General features: G+C 41.3%; 1 protein-coding gene across 2 annotated transcripts in view; it reads right to left on the bottom strand.

Annotated features, from left to right (window-relative positions):
* The window catches only part of ANK3 (ankyrin 3), a gene marked incomplete at its 5' end in the record, with an annotated part of 290,725 nt that overhangs the window by 177,832 nt on the left and 86,903 nt on the right, over positions 1-25,990 (bottom strand). Inside the window, one exon of one of the 2 annotated variants that reach the window (XM_082286215.1) lies at positions 17,952-18,065. The exons of the other annotated variant lie outside the window; for it this stretch is intronic. Within the exon in view, the coding sequence (XP_082142341.1) occupies positions 17,952-18,065 (114 nt within the window). Of the gene's footprint in view, positions 1-17,951; positions 18,066-25,990 lie in introns of those variants that run through there. 2 annotated transcript variants of the gene reach the window in all.

Genomic DNA, 25,990 nt, shown 5'->3' with positions numbered 1-25,990 from the left:
TTAATGTTAAAGCTCAGAGATTTGACAGCAACATGACTTTTAGGGTCAGATTTTGAAAACTCACTGTGCTCTTTCACAGTTACTTCTGGGGCCGAAATTGCAATCAAGTTTATGAAAACAAAGATGACTGGGCTTTAAAGTTCTGATACCTGCATAATCCACCACAGGAACTAGGGAACAGTAGTGAACCTTAAAGCTAAAAGCAAATCACTGCCAAACCGTAAAGGTCTGGGACTCCAGACACCAGCCAGGATTAAGCCTTCCATTCTTGAGTGTTAAACTCTCAAACCTCACTGCCCTGGAACTCCCTGATACTGTGAGATGGGAGAACAAAATCTCACTGTCCCTCCTACTGAAGGTAAAAAAATCCTTTCTAATGGCAAGTTTTGACATTGACAACCACTGTCAGAAACTGTAAATCTGCTCAAGGCAGGGCAGCCAACAGAGCCAAGCAGCTCTAAAACTAAACAGGTGGGAGGGAATATTCCAGGTCCAGGGAGCTGCTCTTCTCCAGTCTGTGGAAAGCCAAAAGAACCAGGAAGGACAAACTGCTACCTAATGTACAGATAGGTACTTGCCCTCCCCTAGACCTTCACCTCAAACCTGTTACATTTTCTCCCTCCCACTTGAGCACAGTGAGCCAGACACCCCTATAGCTCTCTGCAGATGATCTGCAGCCAGGCTTCTGCAGGGTTCCCTTTGTGATGTGCAGCTGGGGACTGTGCTCTGTGACCTTCAAACAGGACCACAGCACCCCAAGGGTGCTGGGGCCCACTTACTCTCATTGCCAGTCTTTGGTCAAAGTCACTGCATCTACAGTCCCAGAGCTGCTGAGTGCCTGCACAAAGTGCAGACAGATTTCACATCCCCCACGTTTACCTTTGCAAAGAGGAGAGAGACCAAAGTCTGTAGTACCAACAGTCAATGTCATGAACATGAATGGCCTCAGAATTCTGAGGATTTTGCTAAAGCCCTCCAAATCAATTATCTACTGTTTGCCCAGCCCCCCACCAGCACAGAATGCTACTGGCAGAGAACACTTGGTAAGTACCCTAGGCATATGAAAAGTACCATTTGAACACATCTTTGTTTAATTCAAACCAACCATTCCCCCACTTACAGTGCTGTGCCTGGTTGACTTGTTCCTACTTCAGAAAAAACTTTTTATCACTTCAAAACAAATTATTCAGATAAAATGGCCTCTGACTAAAGAACTCTTCTGTATGTTACTGTTTAAGCATCCCCCAAGTATACATATTTTGAGAAGCACAAATACACACAGTACATGTGTAAACCTCCACCTCTCCTTATGTTATGGAAATTTTGCATGCCTGCTTCCTGCAAATGAAATTTCCCAGTTTCAAATGCATTGCCCTTGAGGGTATTAAGTAATGCGATGAAATAATGAAGGGTTTCTGCTGTTACAATGAAGGTCAGTATACAGTGGGCCACTTCTTTTGTCTCACTTCTCAGGATGATCAGAGCAGTGAGGCGGTAAGAGGGAAGCCAGTGCTTTTGTGTGATGCAAAATCGTCAAGCTGTATGTCCAGTCATTGCCTGGTGCTGCACTGCAGCTCCTGAAACAAATCCTCGCCTGTCCCCAATGACATTAGGAGAGCTCAGGGCCTGCTTCTATTTTAAAATGCCAGAAGCATTTTCCCTTTAAGGTTGAAAATACTCACAATCACAGTATCTGACACCCTTGTTTTAAAAGCATCCTAATTTATAATGGCATTCATTTGTTAAACACATACATGTGGACGTTAAATAAAGGGAGAGGAAAAAAGTGTAAATAGTACGCATGGAGCCCACTGTGAATTCAGATGGGCTTTATACGGTTCACCTGACTCTTGTCTGACTTAATGAAGACAGTAAATTGCTCTGCACTGTAACTGCATTCCATGCTGCACACACCACTTTGCAGATGCAGCTACTGGGGACAGATATTCCCTTTCTTCCGGCTTTGCAATATTCTCTCTGATTTATCACATGTGGGATATTGGAGAATGGTCTCCAGGTTATAGGAGGAAGTCAATAACTTAAGCATACTAGAAAAATGGATATGAGGAAAACACATTATTTTCCTCTCCCCTACCCTCCCCACACATAGTAAGCTGAAGAATGGATTAATTCTTTGTCTGGTTGCCATGAAAACTAAGAGATGTAGCCTTACCTCAGAGGAAATGATGTTATGCTCACACAATGAATAAGAAATGAGAGCTGCGAGGTCCTATCTCAGCAACACAAAAGCTGAGTCAAAAAAAGAGTCTTTCTAAAATCCAGGCATGTGTGGATTCTAATCAGCTCTGTTTATAACATATGATCATAGTTAATTGTTCATTAATTCCACCATGTCATTTGTTCAGAGATTATACCCTCCACATAATGAATGTTTTGGGGTACACTCCAGCAGAGAAAATTAAAATAGATAATAGCTGTGATTTTAAATAGTCTTCTTCACAGTCTTAAGTTCGATTCCACTGACCTCAACCAGTTTCTAAAAGGTTTCAAAACATAAAAAATTGTCTATTATCTCGGAAAAAAAGGAAATGTTCAAATGTAAATCGACACGTCTACAGAACTGATGTGTTTTTCTCCGGCCCTGACATCTACCTCCATACAAAGCCTCCCCCCAGGGGCTGGGAAGGTGAAGGACCTTGAACCTCCAGATGCATAATTCACCCCAGTTCAGCAGGCAGCCCAGATTTTAGTGACTTGTAATTAGCAAGCGCTGAATGGAACAGTCACTAGAAGAGCACAGAGTGTGAAATGCCTGTATTAATGATAATGGAGATGTTCATGTTTCACCCCTGGATTTGGGAAAACACTTAAGAAAATTAATTTCCTTTGCTTTACAAGATGAGCTCTACTTGTGCAATGTCACCAAGAACACACTCTTCTAAATAACACCAATACTTAACCATTTTACTGCTTATTGGAATCTCCAGAACCCAGATGTGACAGGAATGACAGTACATGCTTAATGCAATCACCTTGGGCTCAGGTTTCATTTCACTTGCAGACTTAGGGTAAGTTGATCCTTAATACTTTTCACAAGACTGATTTTGCTATCAGGTCATAATGTATTTGAAGGACTGTCACAAAGAGAGCAGCATGAGTGATTGAAAGGCTCCCTTTGCTCACAGCAATAAAAAAAAAAATCTGGGAAAACCCTCACCAGATTACACAGAAATTACTTCAGCAATCCCTTGCTTAATTTAAATGACACATTGTAATCAAAATTTTCAGCTTCCAGAAACACTCACAAAGAAATTTCAAAGCACAAAAAAACTAATGAACAAACAAAAAAATCCTTTGGTCCAACACGCCAAAACAAAGCTTTCAAGTGATGGACCTTTTAATTTTCAGACCTCAATCAGCATTTTATGGGTTGTTTGGTTTGGTGTTGGGTTTCTTTGTGCTTTTCCAGAATGTGTTCATCTTGTTATTGACTCGAATGCATTGTTGAGCTTAAAATTTGTGACTTTGAGCATATTAAGCTCTGTATTTTTCAAATTAAGAAACTCTTATCTGAAAAAGTTGGCCTAAATTAGCTGCTAGGCTTTGGCCAGTATCTTCCAAATTTACAGCTGTTTGTAGCATACAAATAATTACCCAAAGGAGAATTTCTATACTTACACTTTACATATAGGATGAATACCTCTGTAACACTATCCATATAATGAGTTAATTAGCTGCTTAATAAGCATGATTAAATCAATAATAAGAATGCAATTTTCAACTGTGACAGTGCTAGGTGGCCTTCCATGCCATGTGTAATGGGCTTATCACTGTTCTTGCCTTCAGGGTTTTCTCACAGTGTTTGACCACCAATGTACAAATATTGATAACACCAGTTTTTGAAAAGCATCTATGAAGAAAAAATGTCTTTGAAATACCAAGTTTTTGAACTGACCAGATTTCCATCTGCTATTCAAGGTAAATGATGTCAGCTCCAGCTCTCAGGTGCTCACACCCATCCTTGAGAGCTGGGATAACCCAGAGCATTTCAGGATGGATCTTTCCTCCTGAAAACTCTCTTCTGATGGGGTAATCACACATCACTACAGACTAGTCTCAGCTTTAAGCACTCAGTGCTCCCTCTGTACTCACCTCAGTTACAAATAGGCTTGAGTGCAGGCTTAGGAAATTGACTGGATTAGTGCCAGAATATTGGGCACTTTTGACTAATCAGACCCATGACAACAAAAGCAAAGATACCATGCACTTTGCTTAGTCATTTGTGAGCTCTGACAAACAACAGTGCACCTTTCCACTGGCTGCTTTTCTGTCTGAAAGTAGAAGTAAAAACTAAGTATTTCAAAACCAGAAGCTCCACAAAGCTTTTCTTTGCTATCAGCTAAACCATAAAGCTGATGAATCTATCTAGTTGCAAAATATTTTGTTTTCTGAAACCCAAAATCTATGCCTACTACACAGCATCATTTTCTCCCATGCATTTCAACTGCAACAGCTCATACATCATCAGCAGCCAGAGGGTTTTAAAAGCAAAGAGAAGCCTTCCTTGCTCTAATGCAAAGGTTTTCTAGAAGGAAAGATTTAAGTCCTTCCTTTCTGATGGGATAGGTGAGTTCCCCTCATTTTGCAGGCTGTGCTGCCAGTGGTTGGACTGCCATGTGCACTCCCTTTGCCAGCATTACTCAGGAAAGGAAACAATGCCCTGGCCCATGGCTCTAACAGTTTTGAAAATTCCAAGCACAATGTAACCAGACTTCGGAGACCTGCAGCATCTTTTAAAGTGAAACCTTCATATTTTTAACATAATCAGAAGTGAAGAAAATCTTTCTCTAAAATATCAGCAGTACATGAACAGCGCAAGGCCGAAGGACCAGGCTCCCTCCCCTGACTGCACTGTTTGTATCCAGTACCAGCACAGAGTCTCCCAGAAAACAACCCACCCTTTTCTCATTACAGAGGGAAGCCCAAAATCCTTCATCTTTATTACTGCTCTGCTATTAAACATTCTGGGTCTGCCATCTCCAACACGTGCGTGTTGTCATCCTGAGGCTGGCTAACACAACCCCCCTGAGTTACCTCTGACCTTGTCCTCTCCTGCCACCACTCTCCCCTGAGCACACACCAATGTCTCTTCACCAAACAGCAGGATGTACTCAAAATAAGGTCACTACATGTGAAACCTAAATTTTACTGCTAGGAAATGCTCCCTAAAGCTATGCAGCCTGAATCTGTAACTGTCATGTAAGAACTACAGACAATAGCATTTATTGAATCACAGTAACTGGCTACTTCAGAAATAAAACTGGTTCCAGGCAGCCCTCATGTTAATAAAGCTTCATAGGTTCAATTTATGCTTTCATGAACGGAACTATCCAAGAGGCACAGGACTGAATCTTCATCTGAACAACAAATGCATAAAATAACTGATATTAACGAGATCAACTGCCACTACTTAGCATGCATGCATACTTAAAAAGAAAAGAAAAAAAGAAAAAAAGAAGAAAAGAGGCTATTTTGAATAACTAAGACGAAGTGAACCAACAGGAGGACCCAACGTCTTATAAAGTTCCAGTCAGAAGCCTCCAGAAGCTCTGGCAGGGATTTTGCTGGCTAGCTTTCCCCAATCTCTCCCTGCTTCCCCTCCACTTTTATTTTTCCTTTTGTGTATTTCCTTAACCTTTCCTTAAGATACTGTTAAGTTTGAATATGAATATAATCTGTGACTTTTTTTTTTCCTTTTTGGGATATGACCTTTGCTGCTTTGTCAGGCAACTCATCTGGACAACTATTTTCTAGGAAACAGGCAGGAATGCACAGAGAGCATGTCTTGCAAAAACTAGGACAGAGATTTTGACTTGTCAAGAAAATGTGAGAAAATTTTACTGCAAATGAAAAAGAAACACACTAAGACAAGAAGAAAGACATTGAGCTGAATTTCGTTTTCACCCCTAAACTTTAAGAATTAAAAAGAATATATTTTGGTTAGCAGACTACAATTTCAGGGAACAATTGATATTTTGTGGGCGTACATTAATTGCTCGACTTTGTACCAGAAATACCTTAAACCTGACAAGCCCCGATTAATTTGTGGTTAACTCTTTGGAGGTGGACCTTGACAAAGCACTAGACTCTATACCCCCTGTGTAAATTCCATACCCCCGTGTAAATTCATGCAACCAGATAACAGATAAGTGATATTATCTTTTCAAGGACTTAATCAGATGCAATTGCTTGGATGTCCTCCAAACAATTAAATGCTATACAGAGCTAGAGGGTTTTTGTCATTTTGCCTACCTGGAGGCCTGAATCCCTCCCCCAGCCAAGGCAGCATCTCTGCCTGGGCAGGGCAGGTTTGCAAGGACTGCAGTCCCCCAGCAGCCCTGCACTCAGAGCAGTAGCCCTGCAGGCAGATCCCTGCTTGCTCACTTGCAGCACAGAGGATGCTCTCATGGAAGAGAGATGTCCCCCTGGCCACGTTATCAGCCATCCATGGCCCCTGCTGCCCAGAGAGCCTGCCTGCACTGGCCTGGGAGGAACTGCAGCCCTCCCTGAACTCCGCAGGGTTTGGAGCCCAGGCCCCCGCAGAGGCTGCATTTTTGCTGGCTTTGTCCTTCCTGTTCTGCTCCCTTCTCTCCCAGGTTTTATCTACTGACGTGGCATTGAGAAAACACTGTGAGTTAGTAAGGAGCTCCTCAGAATGAGGAGTTCATCTCCCACCACCTAGTTACAGCCAAAATAAACCCAAACTTCTGGGACAGCTGCCTCAATCACTCCTTCCCTCTCTGCCATTGCTGTTCCCATCCAAACGCTGCTCCCATTTCAACATCAAGGCCCTTTCTAATCCTTTCATTCCTTCTTTCTCATCTTCCTTCAAACTGACTGGTCTTAAAAGTTCACCAGCCTTGTTTGCTCATTTGCATTTGGTAGTAAACAAGGAGAAAGGGGAAGCTTTGCTGTTGGGAACAAAGGGCTACAATTTTGACCAGCTTCCCTGCGGATCTTGTTTGGTCACAGCATCTCTTGGCTTTCCAACCCAAGGCAGATTGTGCATGTGGCCTTTCAAACTGAATTTATTGCATATGTTCAGTGGTTCTGCTAATTGGACCTCTGACTTGACCACAATTCAGTGAGTTTAGCTTCAAGGATAACAAGCACGTAGGCCAACAAGAAGATACATACAACGTTATAAAATACACTACATTTAGCTGTTTCAGATTAAACTCATGCACTTCTGAAACCAGGATTTGGATAACTTTCCTGTATATTAGGTGGGCTAAACAGAAAAAATTCTGAAAGAGCTTTAAAAAATCTTCATAAACAATATGGGTTTCTATCGGTAACTTAAAGAATATGATCAGTCTTTCTAAAACAGCCTTTAATCAAAGGCTTGGTGTACCATTAAAAAAATTAATCTAAATAACAGTAAATTGGATATTTATACTGAATACCAAGAACCATAATTAGAACTGTTACCAGGCATGCTTCCTCTCCACCAAAAGCTTTTCAAAAAGCACAAAATTCTTAAAAAAACTTATTTCTCCTCCAGAATTATGGTAAGACACAAGCAAAAATGTTCCTGAGGGCTGTGGACACAACCAATAGGTCACACACCAGGACAGCACTCAGCAGCTCAGAGGTCATTAAAAAGCTATAAAACCTGCCCCGGCCTTATTTTGTAGCCATGATCCTTATGCAAGACATGCAAAATACATTCTGTATCAAGAACAGAAAAATAGCCAGTGCTTGCCATTTCAAAGTGATCCTTAAAATGCACAAGAACAAAAGCATGGAGATACATGTTTGTGTTTATGGACACAAACCCCAGCGATTAAATAAACTGTTTAACATCAAACTAGAAGAATCAGTGGTGAACCCCCTACTCTTTGTTTGTTGCTTGGATGACTTGGAAGTTTTCATACTTTTCCTCTTTTATGTGGGCAGTGTGTGCTGAGTGTGCAAAACATTTCTTGAGCCTTCTTTAAGCATAAACAGACAGTCTGATAGTACAAAAAAAGGTAGACAGAAAAATATCAGATAGGAACATCAAACAACATACACTTTCCCATAACTGTTAAAAAGCGTTGGCTGCTCCTCAGGCTGCCCTACTTAGAAACTTTGATTGTGCACCCACTGTCATGAGACATGTTTTCCTCTCATCATCTTTTTAATCTTTTCAGACTGGTAGAAAAACAGCAGTCTTTAGTTATCAGAATTTTGATGTTTAACAGCTTCAAAGTGCTGGTGGTTTCAAATTAAATCAAGTGGCAAGAAAAACTAGGACTGCAGGTATCCAGTGCATTCACCAATTCTCCTCGAAGATGTTTTTTCTGCTTAGATGGTGAAAATGTAATAGAGGAAACCTTTGCCACTCACTTCTGAGCAGTATCTCACCATGGGATGTTTCAACTTTTCAGAGTTTTGTTCTGCAGAAGCTGTCCATAGGCACCCTCCAGAACATACTGTTTGTTACTGCCTGGCCAAAAAAAAAAAGGCTTGTTTTGAAAGAGGCTTCCTCAGCACTATGGGAAAATGCTGCATTTACTCACACACAGATTGAGCTTCTTTTCTGACTTGCTGCACCATGAGGTGCTTGGTGCACATCCCTCTCCTCTGGGGAGATCTTTCCCCTCAGGCATAGAGAGCACCCTGGCTGGGCTTACCCACCTGTGCTTCAGGGGCTGGTCAGAGTCTATATCTGAATAATATCTGTATTCACTTTCCTACAGTCTAAGCATGAAAACTGGCCCCTCAGAGGTGATTGCCAGATTCATACAAATCCAAAGGGAGCAGGAGAACAGGTTACTGAGAGCACTCAGACACCGCTATTTCCTCATGGGCCAGTGGTACATTGAGCTGTTGGGATGGTTGCAAATGCTCACCATTGAGCCAGTGATTAATGAAAGGGAAATGATTGCAGTTCCAGAGATACCCTAGCAGGGGTCCAGAAGGAGTGGTAATGCAGTTATGGGAGAAAGAAAAAAAGCTGTGTGGGAGAAAATAAAATTATTCAACCTCTGAAGGAGTTTCATCTAAAGCTCTGAATGCCTGTATTTATAAGACACTCTGATTCAACGCTGGAAAAGTGACTGTAGCTAACTACAGTCAGTGCCTCAGCTCCACCTTTGCCTTCTGTTAGTAAAATACTCCATAAATTCATGTTGGGAAGCGGAGGGAACACCTGTCCAATGGATATTGCCCAACTCTGCTTTTCTACAAGCTCCCAGAGAACACTGCCGAGCACGTCCTCAAGTTCACCCATCTGGAGAGAACACAGCGAAGGACATCAGCACAGCTACCTGTGAAAATCTTGTTCAACTAAAGGAAGTCAATGATGGAGTTATTCTGCATCTTGACATTTACAATTCACCAGAAAATGAACCAATGTGCTGAAGAGAAAGTGAGTTCCACAACTGTATCTTCTAACAACAATCAGGGCAGATAAAAGTGGGGTTTCTTAGAGGGCACAGCCAGGATAGCACCACGTGGTATCTCTTTATTATACTGCCTTTAAGGAAAGCTCTGTAGATTATGCAAACAAGGGTGCTCTAACTGAAAGGTTAGATATCAACAACTGCACTGACTCGTGAATTGTTCTGAGCTTTGTGAACTCAGAATGTGATGCAGAAATTGCCGGTGACACTGTAATTTGAAGAATTTTAAAGGAAATTTGACAGAAGTTTAAAAAGACCATTAAACTTTTTGATCTAACAAATTCTTTTCAAAATGTCTATTCATTAAAAATAGGATTTATAATTCCATTAGGAATTAATGACAGCAATGGAACAGGATCACACTGTAAATTACAGAAATGAAGAAACAGAATATTTATACACAGCCACGGCACTTCTGAAAACGCCGTTAACAACTTTGTGGACAGCTTCTCCCTAAGGACCCAGCCTGGCCAACAGCTCTGGCATTGGGCTGAGCCAGGCTTTCCTGGATCCACTGCAAAGGGAACACGCTTCCTCTGGAATTAAACCCCTTGCAGCACCACGCCACCTCTCCCAGGGTAAGTGCCCCCTAACAGAGACTCACTGTGGGAAGCAGGGACACTCTGGAGATGCCCGACTCAGGGCTGTGGATGGACTGCTACAAAACACACAGGTGGGGAGTCCCAGCCAGGTCCTGACCCCCAGCTCCCCCCGGCTCCTGCCCTGCACACACACAAACCCATGCTGTACGTGCATTACAGATGTTTAGCTGTGTGTAAAGCCTGTAATTGTAGAGGGCAGCAGGACTGGTACACAGGCTGATGAGAGCACAAAGATGCCACACAAGCAGCTGTGTACCAGAGCACCATCCCCAGCCTGGCAGATCACATTAGTGCAGGGGGGTACTTGTCTTACACCCTGTGGTTTCTCCTCACTACTAGGGAACCATGCAAGTACTTGGATGTGTATCACTTACTAGCTGCCCATAGTCTATCAGAGTTCAAGGATCTGCTTTGAAAATATGATAATGCACAAGCAGCCACTTCAGCAGCTCCTGGAAATGCCTTCCTGGCACTCACACTTCAGCTACCTGTCTCCTCTTCTGACTCTCCTCTCTCTCTCCAGCAGAGCCTGGGTACTTAAGAGCATCTTACTTGAAGAGGCAGCGGCCAGAGGGTTAAGGACAGGCCTGTGGCTCAGAGCTGAGCTGACAGGATTTCTGCTTTCAAAAGTACAAACAACTGACATATCTTTATATCATCTATGCACTTGTACTTATAGGGATATTACAAATACATGACTACAAGTGAGTGTGGAATACATGAATGCAATTCATGGAGTGGCTTGGGTTGGAAGGGACCTCAGGTATCTCCCCGTTCTACCCTCCCTACCATGGGCAGGGACACCTTCCACCAAACCAGGTGTCTCTTTCTTCACAGGGGAAGCAAGTGACAAGATCACAGTGGGGATTTTTTGTATTTTAAATTATTAATTTAATGGGTGAAGTACCAGGCACACTCAGGAGCCTAACTGGCTCCTGGTAGAGATGGGGTGGCCAGAGACATCAGGCTTAATACCACTGGTAGAGATGATGTTGAGGTAGCTCCAACAGGCTCTGTGATATGTGTCATGTAGCACCCATTAAATAAATGTAGACCTTGTGTCTGTATACCTTGCCATGATGGGGTAGTGGATACCTGTTAAGGTACAGACCTTCATTTCCTGCTTGCACTCACTAGCAATCAATTAGAGGACATGGATTCCACCACTTTTATCAAGAAGTAACTTCTTTCATAAAATCCCCTTGATTTAAATTGCATAAATATGGACTAGGGTATCAGAAACAGAAGTGAACCCTTCTGTCTTGGACTTTTCTCTCTAATTCTGAAGGATTTTCAATGAAAAAATAGAAAGATGCTGAAGTGAATTCTCAAACTGAGATTTAAAATTGATAATTAAACTGTGATAGCACAGCATTCAGCTGCCCAGTAAGTTGAAATCCAAAACTGTGACTAGAACACAGCTAAACAAACAAAACATTGGGTAAAACACATAATTTATGTTTTTAAAACAAAATCATAAGAAGTTGTCTAGAGTTTTCAGATGAAGGTGACTATGAAGTACAACATGTCCCGTGTCTTTCTGCAACTAAAAAGGCAAAATAAAGTTTTAGTTCTGGTACATAATACAAAGGCAACTGCCTGTGTAAATCTTAGGACAATAAATCTTACATGGGATGAATTTGTATTACTAAACTGTCATAGCTTTCAGTTTATTGGCAAAATTATGATTTATAAAAAAATAAAACACATCCCAGAGTGAATTTTCTTTTCAATTAACAAGACAATCTTCATCTAGTTATCTTCTTATTTCAATCTAGTTCTCCCTTCCACATTAGTCTTCCTTGAATAAATACTAAAGAAATATAATGTTGGATTTCCCTTCCAAGTCACCACACAGTGATCGCTGTAAAAAATAAAAAGAGAAGCTGATCTCTTCCATGCTGGTCACTAATTACCCACCTTGTAGAGCACTGGTCAACCAAGCAGAACTCCACAACAATACCACATCAGGCAAGAGACACAATAAAAAGATTTTTTGAAAGTGTTACACGAGCCCATACATCCACCAGAGATATCAGAGCCTGATGTGCAGAATGCCCAGAGCTGAAGCTGCAAGGCTGGAGGACACTCAATACTTTGAAAATGAGGGCATTCCTTTAACTTGTCCCACACACACTGAATTATCCTCTGAAGGCATGTATAGTTCTGGATTTAAAATACATGGGTGTAGCCTGCGTTAGGTAACTGAGGTGAGGAACAACGTGGGGCAGCTGGTCCATAAGCTCATCACCTGAAGTGCCTCCCCAGCACGTCCCAGTCTAACAGGGAGGGATTCTTTTTATAGGGTGCTAAAAGGTCAGAGAGATTTCCAGCTGGACAGGAACACTGGAGCCCATCAAACCCTGCAGGCCCCGTGCTCTGCCTTCACAAGGCACTTCTGTGCTAGTCCCACTCCTCAGCCAGAAAATCCCTGACACCACTCTACCAGTGGCCTAAACAGCTGCACAAATTCCTGAATAGCAGCAAATCCAGCCTTTTATTATCTGAACTTCAGGCAAATCACTGTGAGAATACATCAGGCTTTGTGTGAGAAGTAATTTTTTTTTTAATACAGCTTACAACTCAGACTTTATTTTTTCTCTATTTCTTTCCTCCATCCACACATGTTCCACATCATCCACCAAGAGCCTAGTTCTCAACTCACCTCCTCCCCCCAGCAGCCTGTTCCAGTCAAACTAGGTCTGACTGAGTCTAACACTCAATTTTAGCAGGTGCTCAGTCAGTTCCACTAGTTGACAAGTATTTTGGCTCACAGTAACAAACATTTAGTAAACGCCCAAAGGGAATAGCATCAAAGTATGCATTACTTATCCTGAAGCCATCAATTCAGGCAAGTTAAGAGCTTGAAATTAGCAGAGTTTTGACTTTTGGCACAGGGTTGAATATTCATACACTCATAATCATATAAGAAATTTTTTTCTTCTTAAATCACTGTTCACTAACCATCTTGGAATTTTCTTTTACTTTCAAGAGCATCCCATTTCCCCTTCCCTCAACTCTCAAAAAAAATCCCAAAGAAACCAAACAAAAAAACCAAACACCAAAAAAACAACTCAGCCTGGGTGGAAAAAACAGGATAAAAGACTCTGTGTTAATACCAACCAGGTAATAGCAACAGTATTGATTTACACTGCCTGAGAGTCCAGCTGTAAATCCAGTCATGCAGCCACCTCTCTGTAACAGCGAGGCCGCCCATGGCTGGTCCTCCCTCCTCTTGCTCATCCCCTCCCTCCACAAGCTGCCAGCATTTTGCACAACACAGGTTATAACCCAAAGTGACACTTGCATAGTGACTAATGGCCATCCCTTGTGACAGCACAACCCCGAGGCACCAAGAAGGTGAAAAGGAAAAGGTAAATGTTCTCAGCCCGACTAAATAAAAATGTAACAGCGCAAAATTTTTTCTGGGTTTATAAACAACAAAGTAATGCTGAGCAGTGCCCACTTCAAATGATGCTGTAGTGCTCCCCACACAATACAACGCAATAGTTTCAGTCCCTTAGGGGTCATTTTCAGAGAAGGAATTGTTTCTCCAGCTGAATAGAAACTCTTTCACCACCAAGCTCCACGCTGGTAAGAATACAGCATTGTTAGTAGATATCCCATCCACCAGTGCCCCTAAACATCTATCAAAAATACCTTTCTATTTCATTTGCCTCTGACAGAACATCATGTCTAAAATCAAGGATATGGCTGGAATTTTCCTCACACCTAGAAAAGATTCACTGACTTAATTTTTCTTTCAGACCCTTAATCTAAACCATCTTCTCACTTACCATAGGTCATGTTCCCAGATGTTAGAGCAACATCTGCCTGGTTTGTGCTTTAACACAAATGAGTTAAAGAAAAATTACTTGTACTCAATTTGTCTAGATTCTACTATGCTCAAGTTCAACTGTTCAGAAGCCATGAGACAGATCTCTAATCAAGATTTGTTTATAAACAACGAAGCTACTTTAAAAAAAATGGATGGGGATTTTTACTTATTGTCTGAGTTAAGAGCTTTACCTGTTAGACTTGCCTGCACATGAAATTGACATTTGTACTAAAACCTTCACATGGCTGAGATCTGTAAAACATTTGACAGCCCTGAGAGAGCTGAGGGGAAAGGAAAAGGAGGGAATCTCCCAGCTAGGATACGATGATGCCCTCCTGGGGTCCCGCTGCCCCTGGGAGGTGTTCCCAGCTCTGCTATGCCCAAGACATCTCTCACAGGCCCTTGGAGCTGGCAGCCCAGCCCAGAAGATGCACAAACTCCTCAAAGCCACATGAGCAGCTGCAACACCTACAGGCTGATCATTCCTGACACAGCATTTCAATTTATATCCATTAGGAAATTGCAAGGCAATTTTTTCCAGCATACCTGAGAGTTAAGTAAAACCTTCAAACACCATGAGTCTTATGATGAAATTAGCAGGATTTGTGACACTGGCATCCATTATTTTCCCTGCTGCCCACAAGTTTGCAGCAGCAGGGCTGTGACAACAGCCTTTAACATCTCAGGGACAGCATGCAGCCAGGCTTTGCATTATGATCAAATTATTCCCTGTTCCCAAAGAACACAAGAGCTCCTGAGCACTGCACGCAAATGGAAACCACTTCAGTCCTACTAAATATTGTATAAAACATAAATCATTGAGTATGAGCCAAGACCTGTCCTTCTCTTCTGCTAGGTACCGAACAGAGAACACAAAAAACTCCTCAGAGATTTCACCTTTATTTTAGGAAAGGCACTGACTAAGCAACCAATTGCTGTCCAGACATTATTACAGGATAAACAATTTCCAGTTTTCACAAACCAAACTATGCATGACAGAGCTGCACTGTAAAGTATCAAGCAAGCCATCCTATCCATCACTTACTTTTCAGAGTGGTTTGGCTTGTTCTGTGATACCATTAAAAGCTCAGGTGTGCCCTTGGATGTACTCAAACTATTTGCAGTGTAGGACACTGCACAACCATCCAGAGGCAGAACTGCATGAAGCTGTAATAAAAACTTGAACAGAATAAATGGGAAACCTGTATAATGTAGATCCTTCACTTGCTGGCCCCATTCCTTTCTCTTGCCTGAGTTAAGCTGGGTAAGCTCTGAATCTTTTAGATCCTTTGGCTAATGACTGGAATGTCCTGAATGCAGGCAAACAGAGTGGTGGGGCCATAGGGTACAGAAGCACAGCCTCTCTACAGAGCTAAGTGCTGCAATTCAAAAATATCTCACCTTGAAATTAAATGGGATGGGACATAATACAGGTTTTTGTTTTGTGTGTGTTTTTAAAAAGGTCATTTCTCTCATACAAGTCTTGAAGCAAGCCTTCACAGGAACATTATTACACTGTAAATTGCTTAACCAGTCAAAAGCAGTGAAATATTACCCTCGGACTGCCATCCTCCAACTAAACAGGAACATAAATCAGCATGACTGTTGCTAGTATCATACAAGGCTAAGACACTGGCTCATCCCACCAGCCTTACTTTCTAACCATTGGTTGCCTTGGGCTCCTTACTGTATAAATTATCCAGAACCATTAGCATTCTTTGTTGTTCCGATGTGATTGGAAGACTCTAAAGGATATTTCTGCATGCTGCTTAAGCAAAGGGTAAGCTTTGTGCAGTATCATGTGATCAACAAAAAAATCCCCAAGTACTGCCTGCTTGTGGGTGGTGCAGAGGAACAAGAAGTGACTCACAACTCATAGTGGAAAATTTGGGGGGAAAATGTTTTAAATAGTCAGGAAAGTACAAAATGGCCAACCACAATTATTGGACTTCCTACGCCCCATGTACTGGGTAACAAAACCATGTCTTTGATGTGGGACAACTGGTGCCCAAATGAATGAGAGTTAAGTGAAGCAATTCCTAGGTTTTGCTCCATTCTCCTACTAGAGAGGACCTCTACCTGTCCTGAATCTGCAGAGTCCTAAGGAAACTCAGAAAGAAACTGGAATAAGCTACCAAATTCCAGTCTGACGCGAAGGGGTCGGGGGGGGGGAGAACCCAAAAAAAGCATCTGGTGGAGCAAAAGCTCTCTATTTTCTCTCACTCTTAAGAGGCAGAAATAAAATGCTGAAAGAAATCCATATATTTGAGATTAATAGACAGATATTTATCCATGTGCCATTCTGGTTGCTGAGAGATTTCCTCTCTACAGCAGTGTTGTATAAACAATAAAGCATTTTTGTCCACAAAGCAATTGTCTCACCTCACTGAATCAAGAGCCTCTCACTGCTGTATCCCTTCTATATTGTTCTAATTCTGAGTTGTGAGGAAGCTCCCTCACACAAAGACAGTGCATGGATCTGGTTGGGCACGCTATTGTTAAACTTGAGCACTTCAAGTACAACGTGGGCTTCCTGCAGCATGAGTAGAGTTAGCTGAGAGACTGCACATTTTAGCTCACAAGCCATAGGTAAATATGGGCTGAGGGGACAGCGCCTACAATTAATTCCTTACTGCTACGGTCATTTTCAGCTGCGGCGGGGGGAACCCACCCTGACAACAACATTACAAACCTGCACGTAACCTAAACAGCAGGCAAGAAAAATATTACTAATTCAGGCTGGTTTCAAACAGCAGCATCTCAAAATTCACCTCAAAGACAGAAACTTCTTTATACTGTCCTTTATCCTGGAAGATGATTCAGAAGATCTATACATTCACACAGAAAAAATACCTACAGTGTAGATGGCTGCAGCAAATGTACTGCAGCATGTTAAGAGTCTCCTAATGTGCTGGCTAGAACAGAAGGCAGTGGGTTTCTCAGTGCTTTCATCATGGATAGTACTGCCACAGCAGAGAGAAAAAGAGGAAAGGGCAGGGAAATGCTGACTCTCGCCCAACCAAAGGATGCACATATGTTAGAGGAAATCTACATGTCGTTTAGGAAGCACATGCACTGCTTCTCTGAGCATATGAAGATTATCCAATCCCCCCCTTAGGGGGATTTCACAAAGGCACACAGAAATACTACATGCCCAGGTTTCTGTAAAGACAACTGGCTCCTTGATATGTTCTTGAAAAAATTATCATAATATACAGCCAAAGACAAGAAATCGTGGCAGGGCCTTATTTCTACGGAGCAGAGTACAAGATGTCATTTATAAGGACATATCCTCAGAGCTGCCAAAGTAGCTGGCCTCTTTATCTGTCATTATGCCACAAACCATAACTATTTTGCTTTATACCTTAGAGAGAAACAGTAAGCCTGGAATCACACGGAGGCTCCTGACCTGAACAATGAGCAATGCAGTGCCTACTGAATTTTTCAGATCCTAGTTTGCTGAAGGGTTTTCTGCAGCTAAATCAAATCTACAGCAGAGAAAAACCAGGCTCTGTAATCTCAGCCACGTATTTCCCTAACAAAAGAAAGTTGCTAATAACAGACTGTTACAGCTCAATTCTGTAAAACAGCTCACCGTTAGGAAAAAAGAGAAACACTGAAACACCTTATTTCTGTAACATTATCCCAAAAATGGATGTTTCAGAAGCCAGACATGTGACACAGTCCCAACACAAAGAAAAAAAATCTGCCTCTACACACATCCCTTTTAAGTACATGTATGTAAGACTAAACTATTATGCTATGCTTTGCTATTAAACCTACAAGAAAGCTCAGCATTAAACCTCACATGATGGTTACAAACTATTTCCAACTCACAGACAGTTTGCATATCACAGTAACATAAGTGGGAAATGAATGCACACCTTCTGCATCATCACTGCAATCAACTAACCTCCAATTAAACATTCAATTGCTTTGCAAACCCCACAGCCGTGGTTACAAATGCTATTTTACAATGTTAACAAATTACTCCGACAGCTACCAAGTTACAGGCAAGAACAAGCTTTGATACTTCAATTGCAAGGTAAGAAAATTAAAACAAAAGAATCCCTGTTCAGAATTTGGCACAGATCTAGATACCTTTTTCTTCCGATCCCGGGATCTTTTCCTGTGTTTTCTTTTTTTCTCAGTTTCTTCCTCAGCATTTATTTCTAAATCCCTGTTTTTCTTTAACTGTGATGCTGCGTGAGCCATAATGCATTAAAAATCCTTTACAACAATGCTCCCTTGTAAAAGGTGATTTCCTCGGGCACCTTTAGCCAGCCCTTACAGCAAATGTTCCAGTGATTGGAAGGAAATCTGTGACCAGAGCCAGGAACACATTCAGGATTCAGAGATCTCGCAGAAGCTTGCAGTCACTACAAAAACACATAGTTGCAGATTTCTTCCTATACCTTTCTGCACCTGCACCTTTGTAAAACAGTGCAGCCATCGTAATGCATTTAACGTAATGAAAAAGACAGCTGGGACAGAGAAAGCTGTATTATGGCTGTATCCCCTGCCACCAGCTGGAAGTGCCTAAGTGACTCCACTGAAGGGGGAATGCTGAAAAGGAGCGCTTTCTATTAAAAAAATTCCAGAACAATAACATATGCTGCATTGTTTTCTCATCACTAATCTTCAAGCACGTTTTTAAAACCTATTAAAAATAGCAGTGTTAATGTTGTACATCTCTCAGCTAGTTTTGTGTAGTAAGCCATTTAACCTATAACGAAATGGAGCAGCTCCTACTTTAGGTTAACTGCTGATGGTGACAAAAAAAATAAAATAAAAATTTCTTTCTACCATGGAGACTCTGACTGCATTATGTAGAAAACAATGCATGCATTGCCATATCTTAACAGTGTGTCCTTTATACCCATTTTTCAATTCCAATACATTTTGTGAGAGAGGATTACAGAAAGCCCTGTTGTATTTTTCCCCCCTATTTTTTTTTTTTTTTTAAACATACTTATTACAACACATCATACTGAAAGAAAGATGCAATCACACTGGTGTGTGAAACAGGCATTAAATTCATGGGAGATTTTCTGGCACCGTTCATTTACGTGGTCAGAAAGGGAAATCGGCACTATTTCCATGTAGTTGGAAATGTACTTTTAGGCTTTTATGTCAAGGCTTGCTTCAATCATCTTACTATTTTTGCCACCTGAGTCCTCAATGACTGCAGCTTTTGAATATTCATTATGGGAGGTAAAATAGCAGCAGTATTAAGGCCCGCAGGAGGATCTTTTACTAGGATGAACACAGAGCAAGCATCTAGTAAATATGGAACCATATTTTTCTGCACAAATATGAACAATCAGCAGCTTGCCTCAAGACTGCTGTTTTTAACCTTTCCCATTGTTCCTAGTAGCATGTTTCACTGTAATGAAGATTAGCAGTCTAATCTCTTCCAGATAAAACCCCAAAGTCTCTCCAAGTGAAACCAGTGTATTTTACATGGTATTAGCACTTCTTTCCAGAAGGAAAAAAATCAGATTCTGTTGTAAAAATTAAGTTAAATTTAAATTCGAAGTGCAACTAGCCAAATCAGGCTGCATCTTCTCAGCGCAACATAAAACCCAGAGATGTCTCACACAGTTGTAAATATTCTTCCCCTGAACTTGAGAGACATTTTCTGAATTCTGGTTGCTGAGGCCCAGCAAGCAACATGCTTTAGAGTTTTCACATAACATGGCTAAAAGAAAAATAGTATTTTAAACCTCCAAAACAGAAACTGCTTTGAACACATCATATGTTGTCCAAAAGGCAGTACATAGTGCACTGCCTGTCTCCTGTTCCCAGGCTAGGAAACTGGGTTTAAAAAGTTGATTATTTTGGAGTGACTTTAAAGAAATGCCCAAGGATGGAGGCCACAGTTATGTGACCTTAGGGATTTTTCTTCCTGCTGCAGTAAAATCACAGGTTTCTGTGTGCATCCAAAGCTCATATACACCACCTATAAAACCTATACACCAGCATGTACCTCTCCATACTCCCCCTCCACCACTGAAAGACCTCTGAAGCCTCATATAATGCCACTTTGGAAAGCTGTGGGAAGAGGAGTGCTGCACTTGGGCAATGCCTGGTTTTGAATTGGAAGCAGCAAATTCCCACTTCTTGATGTTCTGTAGAGACTTGAGTAAACACGTTTCTAGAGATGCAAAGAGTACACCCCAGAGATGCTTTGAACTGCAAGGCACAACTGCAATCTGTCAAAGGCCACTCTCAGGCAGGCACCTGGATTTTGGCCCAGCTCTCCAAGGAAGCCCAGGGCAGCAGTGAGGAGACTCTGCTCTAGCACAGGAGCCCTACTAGAGAGAGGAGCTAGCCAGGCTGCTGATTCATGGGAGCTGAAGAAGGTACTTCAAGAAGGACAGTGGCCAAACTATCAAGTTTAGGCGGGAAATGGAAGACTGCCTCGTGCCTATTAAAAAAAATAAAATAAAAAAAGGCAAAGAAAAAGCACCCAAAGCTTTACTTTCTAGCCTGCAAGCTGGCTGCAGGACCTTGGCAGTTATCCTCTCGGAAAGTCAGTTCTCTCTCTGTAAAATAAAGTTGATGTTAGTTCCCCTGTCTGACATAACGCAGTTATTAGCACAGAAGCGCTTAGAAAACACAGCAGAACCAGAACTGAAAGTGGATTCAACAAAATTCAATAGAGGTGGATCCCTCTTATTCCCAGCACATTTCCATCTGGATTTGAAAGACTCATGAGTCTTTGCCTTAGGAAACCAACTTTATTCGAGCCACAGTTGAAGTGAATGCTGCTGTCATTCACCCCTTGCTGGCTAATCCTGTGACGTCCTATAAGCCTTTTAACCATACTAGCCTGTAATTTATGCCTAAATAACCTCATTAAATGAAAATACAAATGATGCATTATCAAGTGTTAGGTGTTAAAAAGACTTGAAGCATACTTTCAAAAATGTTGGCACAGAGAAAACCATGCACATATCCAGTTTAAAGCCCAAGTGCCACCTTATGCACAGGTTGTATTCTATGAAGGTAGAAAGCAGCCCAAGCTTTTATTAATGAGAATAATGCTAAGAAATGAGGATAATAAGTGAACTCACCCAATCCCTTGAGATATGCATAAATTGAAGGATTTTATCTGTCAGCCAAGACTGCTTCATCCCAAGGATCTTTTCAGCTAATTAATCAATTGGACATAACATGCAGATGTTTTTATTATGTGGATTACAATCCTTGCTTCAACTAGAGAGTCCAAACTCCTCCAGAATTAGATTTCAGAAAGAGAAAATGCCTTTTCAAGCTAGGGTTTTGAGAAATACTGTTTTAGCTAGTAAAGCAATGATTAAAAAAAAAATCAGCATAAGAAAAAAAAGATCCCTTACAGTTAGAGAGACACTAACTAGGGAGATTTTGTGCAGCTTATAGGCTGGGACAGTCTCAGACAGAAAAGAGGTTACAAAAGAAGTGTGAGTAAAAGATTCAGACCTCTGTGGAAGAGTGACTGTGTATGTACAACTCCTGCTTTTGGGGAAATGGTGAACTGGCACCGTTCACTGGAAGGTGACAGGGCACTGCCAGATGAAAGCTGGATGAAGTGCGAAGGTTTTCATGCCAGATATGTCATAACTCACTCCAAGGGAATTGGGTACTGGAAATCTTCATTAAGTGCTTCTTTTCAGACTTCACTAAAATAATTAAGCTATTTGATTTCACCCTTAATTACAAAGTTAATGAAATGCCAATGAGTGTTTCAGCACAATCCATAGGGTCCTGATAAAGAATGATAAACTGTATCTTACTTGAACAATGGGAAATTTACACTTTCTGTTAGCACAAGGATAACGTCTACTTAGCTTCATCTACTCACAAAGTCATAATAATAATGGCTGGAAGTGATTTTATCAACCTGAAAGTCAAGTGTGTCATTTGGTTTAGTTTAAGATGCTAGTCCCACTGTTAAAACTAGATCCAAGAGACTGCAAAACAGCATTAGCATATAACATTGAGATGGATTTGGAAAAAACCCACAAGTTATAGGGGGAAAAGATGTTCACAGTCTAATTACTGGTGTTAATTCATCAATTGGTCAGCAGCTTATAGAGCAAAGATAGTACTAACACTTTTACAGTTCTTTTAAACAAATTATACACCCTAGAAAAAAAAGATGAGACACTCATGAAAATATTGGCTTATTGAGAAAATGCCAAAAAAATAGCTCTATGAAAATCTAAGTGGTTTTAGGTAAGATGGAAAACCATAGAAACATTCAGTATTTACACTTCTCAGATCACTATGGATCCAAAAAGATTTATAATCACACACAGTGCTAGAAGGTCACTATGAAAATTTTTACTGGTAAGCAAAGTATGCTACATTTTCCCAAAGATGAAAAGACCACTATAGGTAGACTAGAAATAGAAGAGAGTAAAGGAAAGGAAAACACATGGAGAAAAATAAACCCAATTCTTACTACATTACTCTTAAATTCTTAGTTTCTGAGGTTTCTGGTGCAGAACACATGCCCCTATTGCCCTGCTTTGGATTATTTTGTTGAGTAAAGCAATAGAAATGAGAAGGGGAAAAAAAAGAAGAACAAGACTTACTAGAAATAATAAACCAATTCATGAAAATAACATTCTGGAAGAAGACATGGTAGAAGAAATTAAAAAAAAAATTATTTGTGAAAATAAGTTTACCATAAAAAACTTTCTAACGAGTCTCATAATGTTCATCTGCTCATGTGTTAGACTAGCAGGCCTTGTGTCTCAAAATCAAACAAAAAGTACCAAACAAGACTAAAAGCTTATTTAGCATTTAATTTTACTTTTTAGCTCCTGTTCACACATTTGATGTCCAGGATAGGATGGACCCATCTCCAAACATGCAGAAAATCAAGGCCACTAAGTTGCAAATGAATGGAAAATAAGAGAAGTTAAGGCTTGCTTGGCTCTTCTGTGTTGTTGCATTGAGTTTCTCCCACCACCTGCTTCTTCTAGCAGAATTCTATTTTGGCAATAACAATCCCAGAGAAACTGGGGAAACATGACAGTCAGAAAGGAACGCATGCACTACACAAAAGAGCAGGAAAATACCTAAATTGTACTTTATACACCACTTTTACAGTGCTAACCCCCTCAACTTCTTTGAATTTGTAGTATAAAATTTGGAAATGCACTGAATTATGTTCTGTTTCTTAATTGACTTCTTTAGGGCACAAGAGCTCAAAAAATGCTTTGGAAATGACACAAATTCAGGAATGCAGTGATAAAGGCCAGAGGCTTACTACTTCTTAAATGACCCTTCTTAAATTTCCTACTGGAAATTTAGGTAGAAATGATAACAATTGTAAAAACAAAAACAAGCAAACAAACAAAAACCCAAGCCCAAACAAACCACCACCACAACAAAAACCACAACTAAACCAAACCACCCCAAAAAAACCTCAACCCCTCCCCAAAACACCCACACAGAAAACAATCATAGAACATGTTTTCCACTAAGCACTCTCCAGACACATCACCTGCCCTCTGAGCTGAAACAAGATCAAAGCAGCAGCCACTTTTGAGCTCGTAGAATTAAGTGCAAAATTACTACTTCCCTATGTAGGGATGACACTTTTTGGCTTAACTGATGATGTTACACCTGCTGTGGTCCAGCTTACTCAGAACATGAGGATGGCTGTCACATCTGTGAATTTTAACTCCAAGCTGGAGGCATGAAAATGACTACAGGTTTTTGTTTGCCCTTAAGACTTGCACTGTAAATCCAGACAGTTCAAAGCTGACTCAGGGCTCACTCAATCCATGGTTTCAGGGGCAGTGGAAATGGGGAAATAAATCTTCAGCTGTCCCAGGCCACCGTGCAAGCATGGTGAATCCTCCTGCAAACAAACTGGGAGAAGGGAACAGTGCGCTCATGCAAAGGCAGAGGAGGAAGGACTTCAGAAGACTGAAGAGCACTCAGGACCTGGAGATCACCAACCCTGTCTTTCAAAACAGGGTTTTGATTTTGTATGAGGCCTACACAGAGAAAGGGAGCTCACGGTGACAAATTAATAGTAACTCTTCTGTGAAGATGGTGTAAAGAGTTTCATCTCTGACTCATAACAAACTAAGAAAAAGGTACCTATGTATCTTATTTATAGAGGCACACTAATTGCAAGATAGATTTTGTGTGGGTTTGTGGATGGAATTGCCGAGCAGCCCAGAAAACTTACCCAATGCAAGGAATACTGGTGAGAGAAAGATATATAACCCCTAAATTGTTGCTGAGCACACACACCAAAAACTTTCTTCCCATTCTTCCTCTGCCAAGAAGAATATTGCTAAAACCCTGCATTTACTGGGAGCCACTGAAAGTGTAGCAAGCACACACTTTTGAAAAATGCCTTTGTACTTTTTCTCCCCTGCAATTCAAAGACCACACTACAACCAGGGCTGAAACTCCCATGGAGAGCGTCAGCGTCTTAGGGACGCTGATGAAGATCCCAAGGAAATGGCATCGAACTGGTTCCGCACATCTTAAGGGGTAGAAGTTCTATCCCAGACTGACACTAGAACACAGTGACATAGCTTTCAACCCTCACTTGGAACTACTGAAACTGCACATTGAGAATACTAACTTCCCTCCGATTCCGACTTTAATTATTTCTCTTTGCCTAGTCCACCACGCTCTCCTAGCTACTGCAAGCCCCAGTAGGGCGACCAGGAGGTTAGTGGAATGGTGCTACAGGCCACCAAACTGAGTTTTGATCTTGAAATTTCCTTAGATGTATCTGCATATTACACCAAGAGAGCCAGGAAAAGCTACGCCTGTATATACAGGAGGTAAAAAAATAGGCAGGGTTGGAATCAGCTTTGCACTCCCACATGCAGAAATTGAATGCTGTCTGTGATGTGATAGGAGGATCAATCCTATCCTGGTGAGCTTCAAAAAAAGAAATGCAAAATGCCATTCATCAGGATTTTATGATTCAGCTACAAACTTCACCCTGAGTGGTCAATTAATCACTGCTGCATCTGTTAACTTCTGCTCCAATACATGAAAGCAATCTGCTCACACATCCAGCAAACACTGAGCCCGAGCTGGGGTTCCCTCCAACATAAGGAAAGCAGGTATCAAGGAGGAGGCTCTCAGAAGCTCCTCTGCCAGGTCATCCAGTCCCCAAACAGATACAAGATGAGTTATTCCCTGCTCATCTCCGATGGAAAACTCCCTGTCTCAGAGTGGTTTAAAAATAACCCAAAACAGCAGCAGAAAATGCCTTTGTGGTATTTCAAGTTTCTCAGCATCGAGTCCCCGCCTGCTGTCTCTTTTCTGGAGCAGCAGCAGTCTCATCATAATAAAAGCTACACAAAAAGCTTTTATTAAAAACTACTGCAGAACCTGCAAAGGTGCCAGGAAGCAATTGTGCCTAAGCAAATGAAGCTACCAGAGAGTGGGATGGCACCAGTCACAAATAGATGCAACACCTTTGCCTGTAGTTAGTAGATCACTTTCCAGTACCCTTTACTTCGTATTCATTTATTTTTGTTAGGTTTGGGTCAAAAATGTATACTTTAGGCTCAAAGAAATTTAGACCAAGTGAGCCTTTCCATGAATGACTGCACAATGCGCATCCAGGGGCGTTAGGCCTCTCTGCCTTAGCAAGATACTGTGATCATGAAAATATCATTCAACCTTCCCTACCTCTCCAAAAAGAGAAGTACTTTTAACTGTGGACAATGCCAGCACTTTATCACCTTCTGAAATGGGTTATTCTCCCCCACCCACTGCCAACTGACTGACCCAGTGCCTGCATATTTTCCTGTTGCTAAGCTCTGTGCATTAGGAGCAGCTTACTTGTTTTATTTTGAAATAAAAAGTTGCTGAATGAGTGTAACGAAGGACCCATCTGCAAAGGTCACAAGAAAGGCTCTTGGAAGTTTGCAGCATTCCCCAGCTGCCCCAAGGCTTTCAACAGTATAAACTTTTTGGTTGAATTTCTGTGGGGCAAAAACGCAGAAATTGTAAGAAAGGAAGGAAAATGGTTCCTCAGCTTGTTTGTAGGGTAGGTGGGTTTTCTCATTTTTAATATCCCTGAACTACCTGCGTATGTAAAAAATCCACTACTAACATGCAGTACTCCTAAGACAAGGACAACAGGTACACATGAGCCAACA

The sequence above is a fragment of the Coloeus monedula genome, assembly GCF_965178545.1.
Source record: "Coloeus monedula genome assembly, chromosome: 8".
Classification (NCBI taxonomy): Eukaryota; Metazoa; Chordata; class Aves; order Passeriformes; family Corvidae; genus Coloeus; species Coloeus monedula.
The sequence above is the reverse complement of the archived record's forward strand: the minus strand, read 5'-3'. Positions and strand labels throughout refer to the sequence as shown.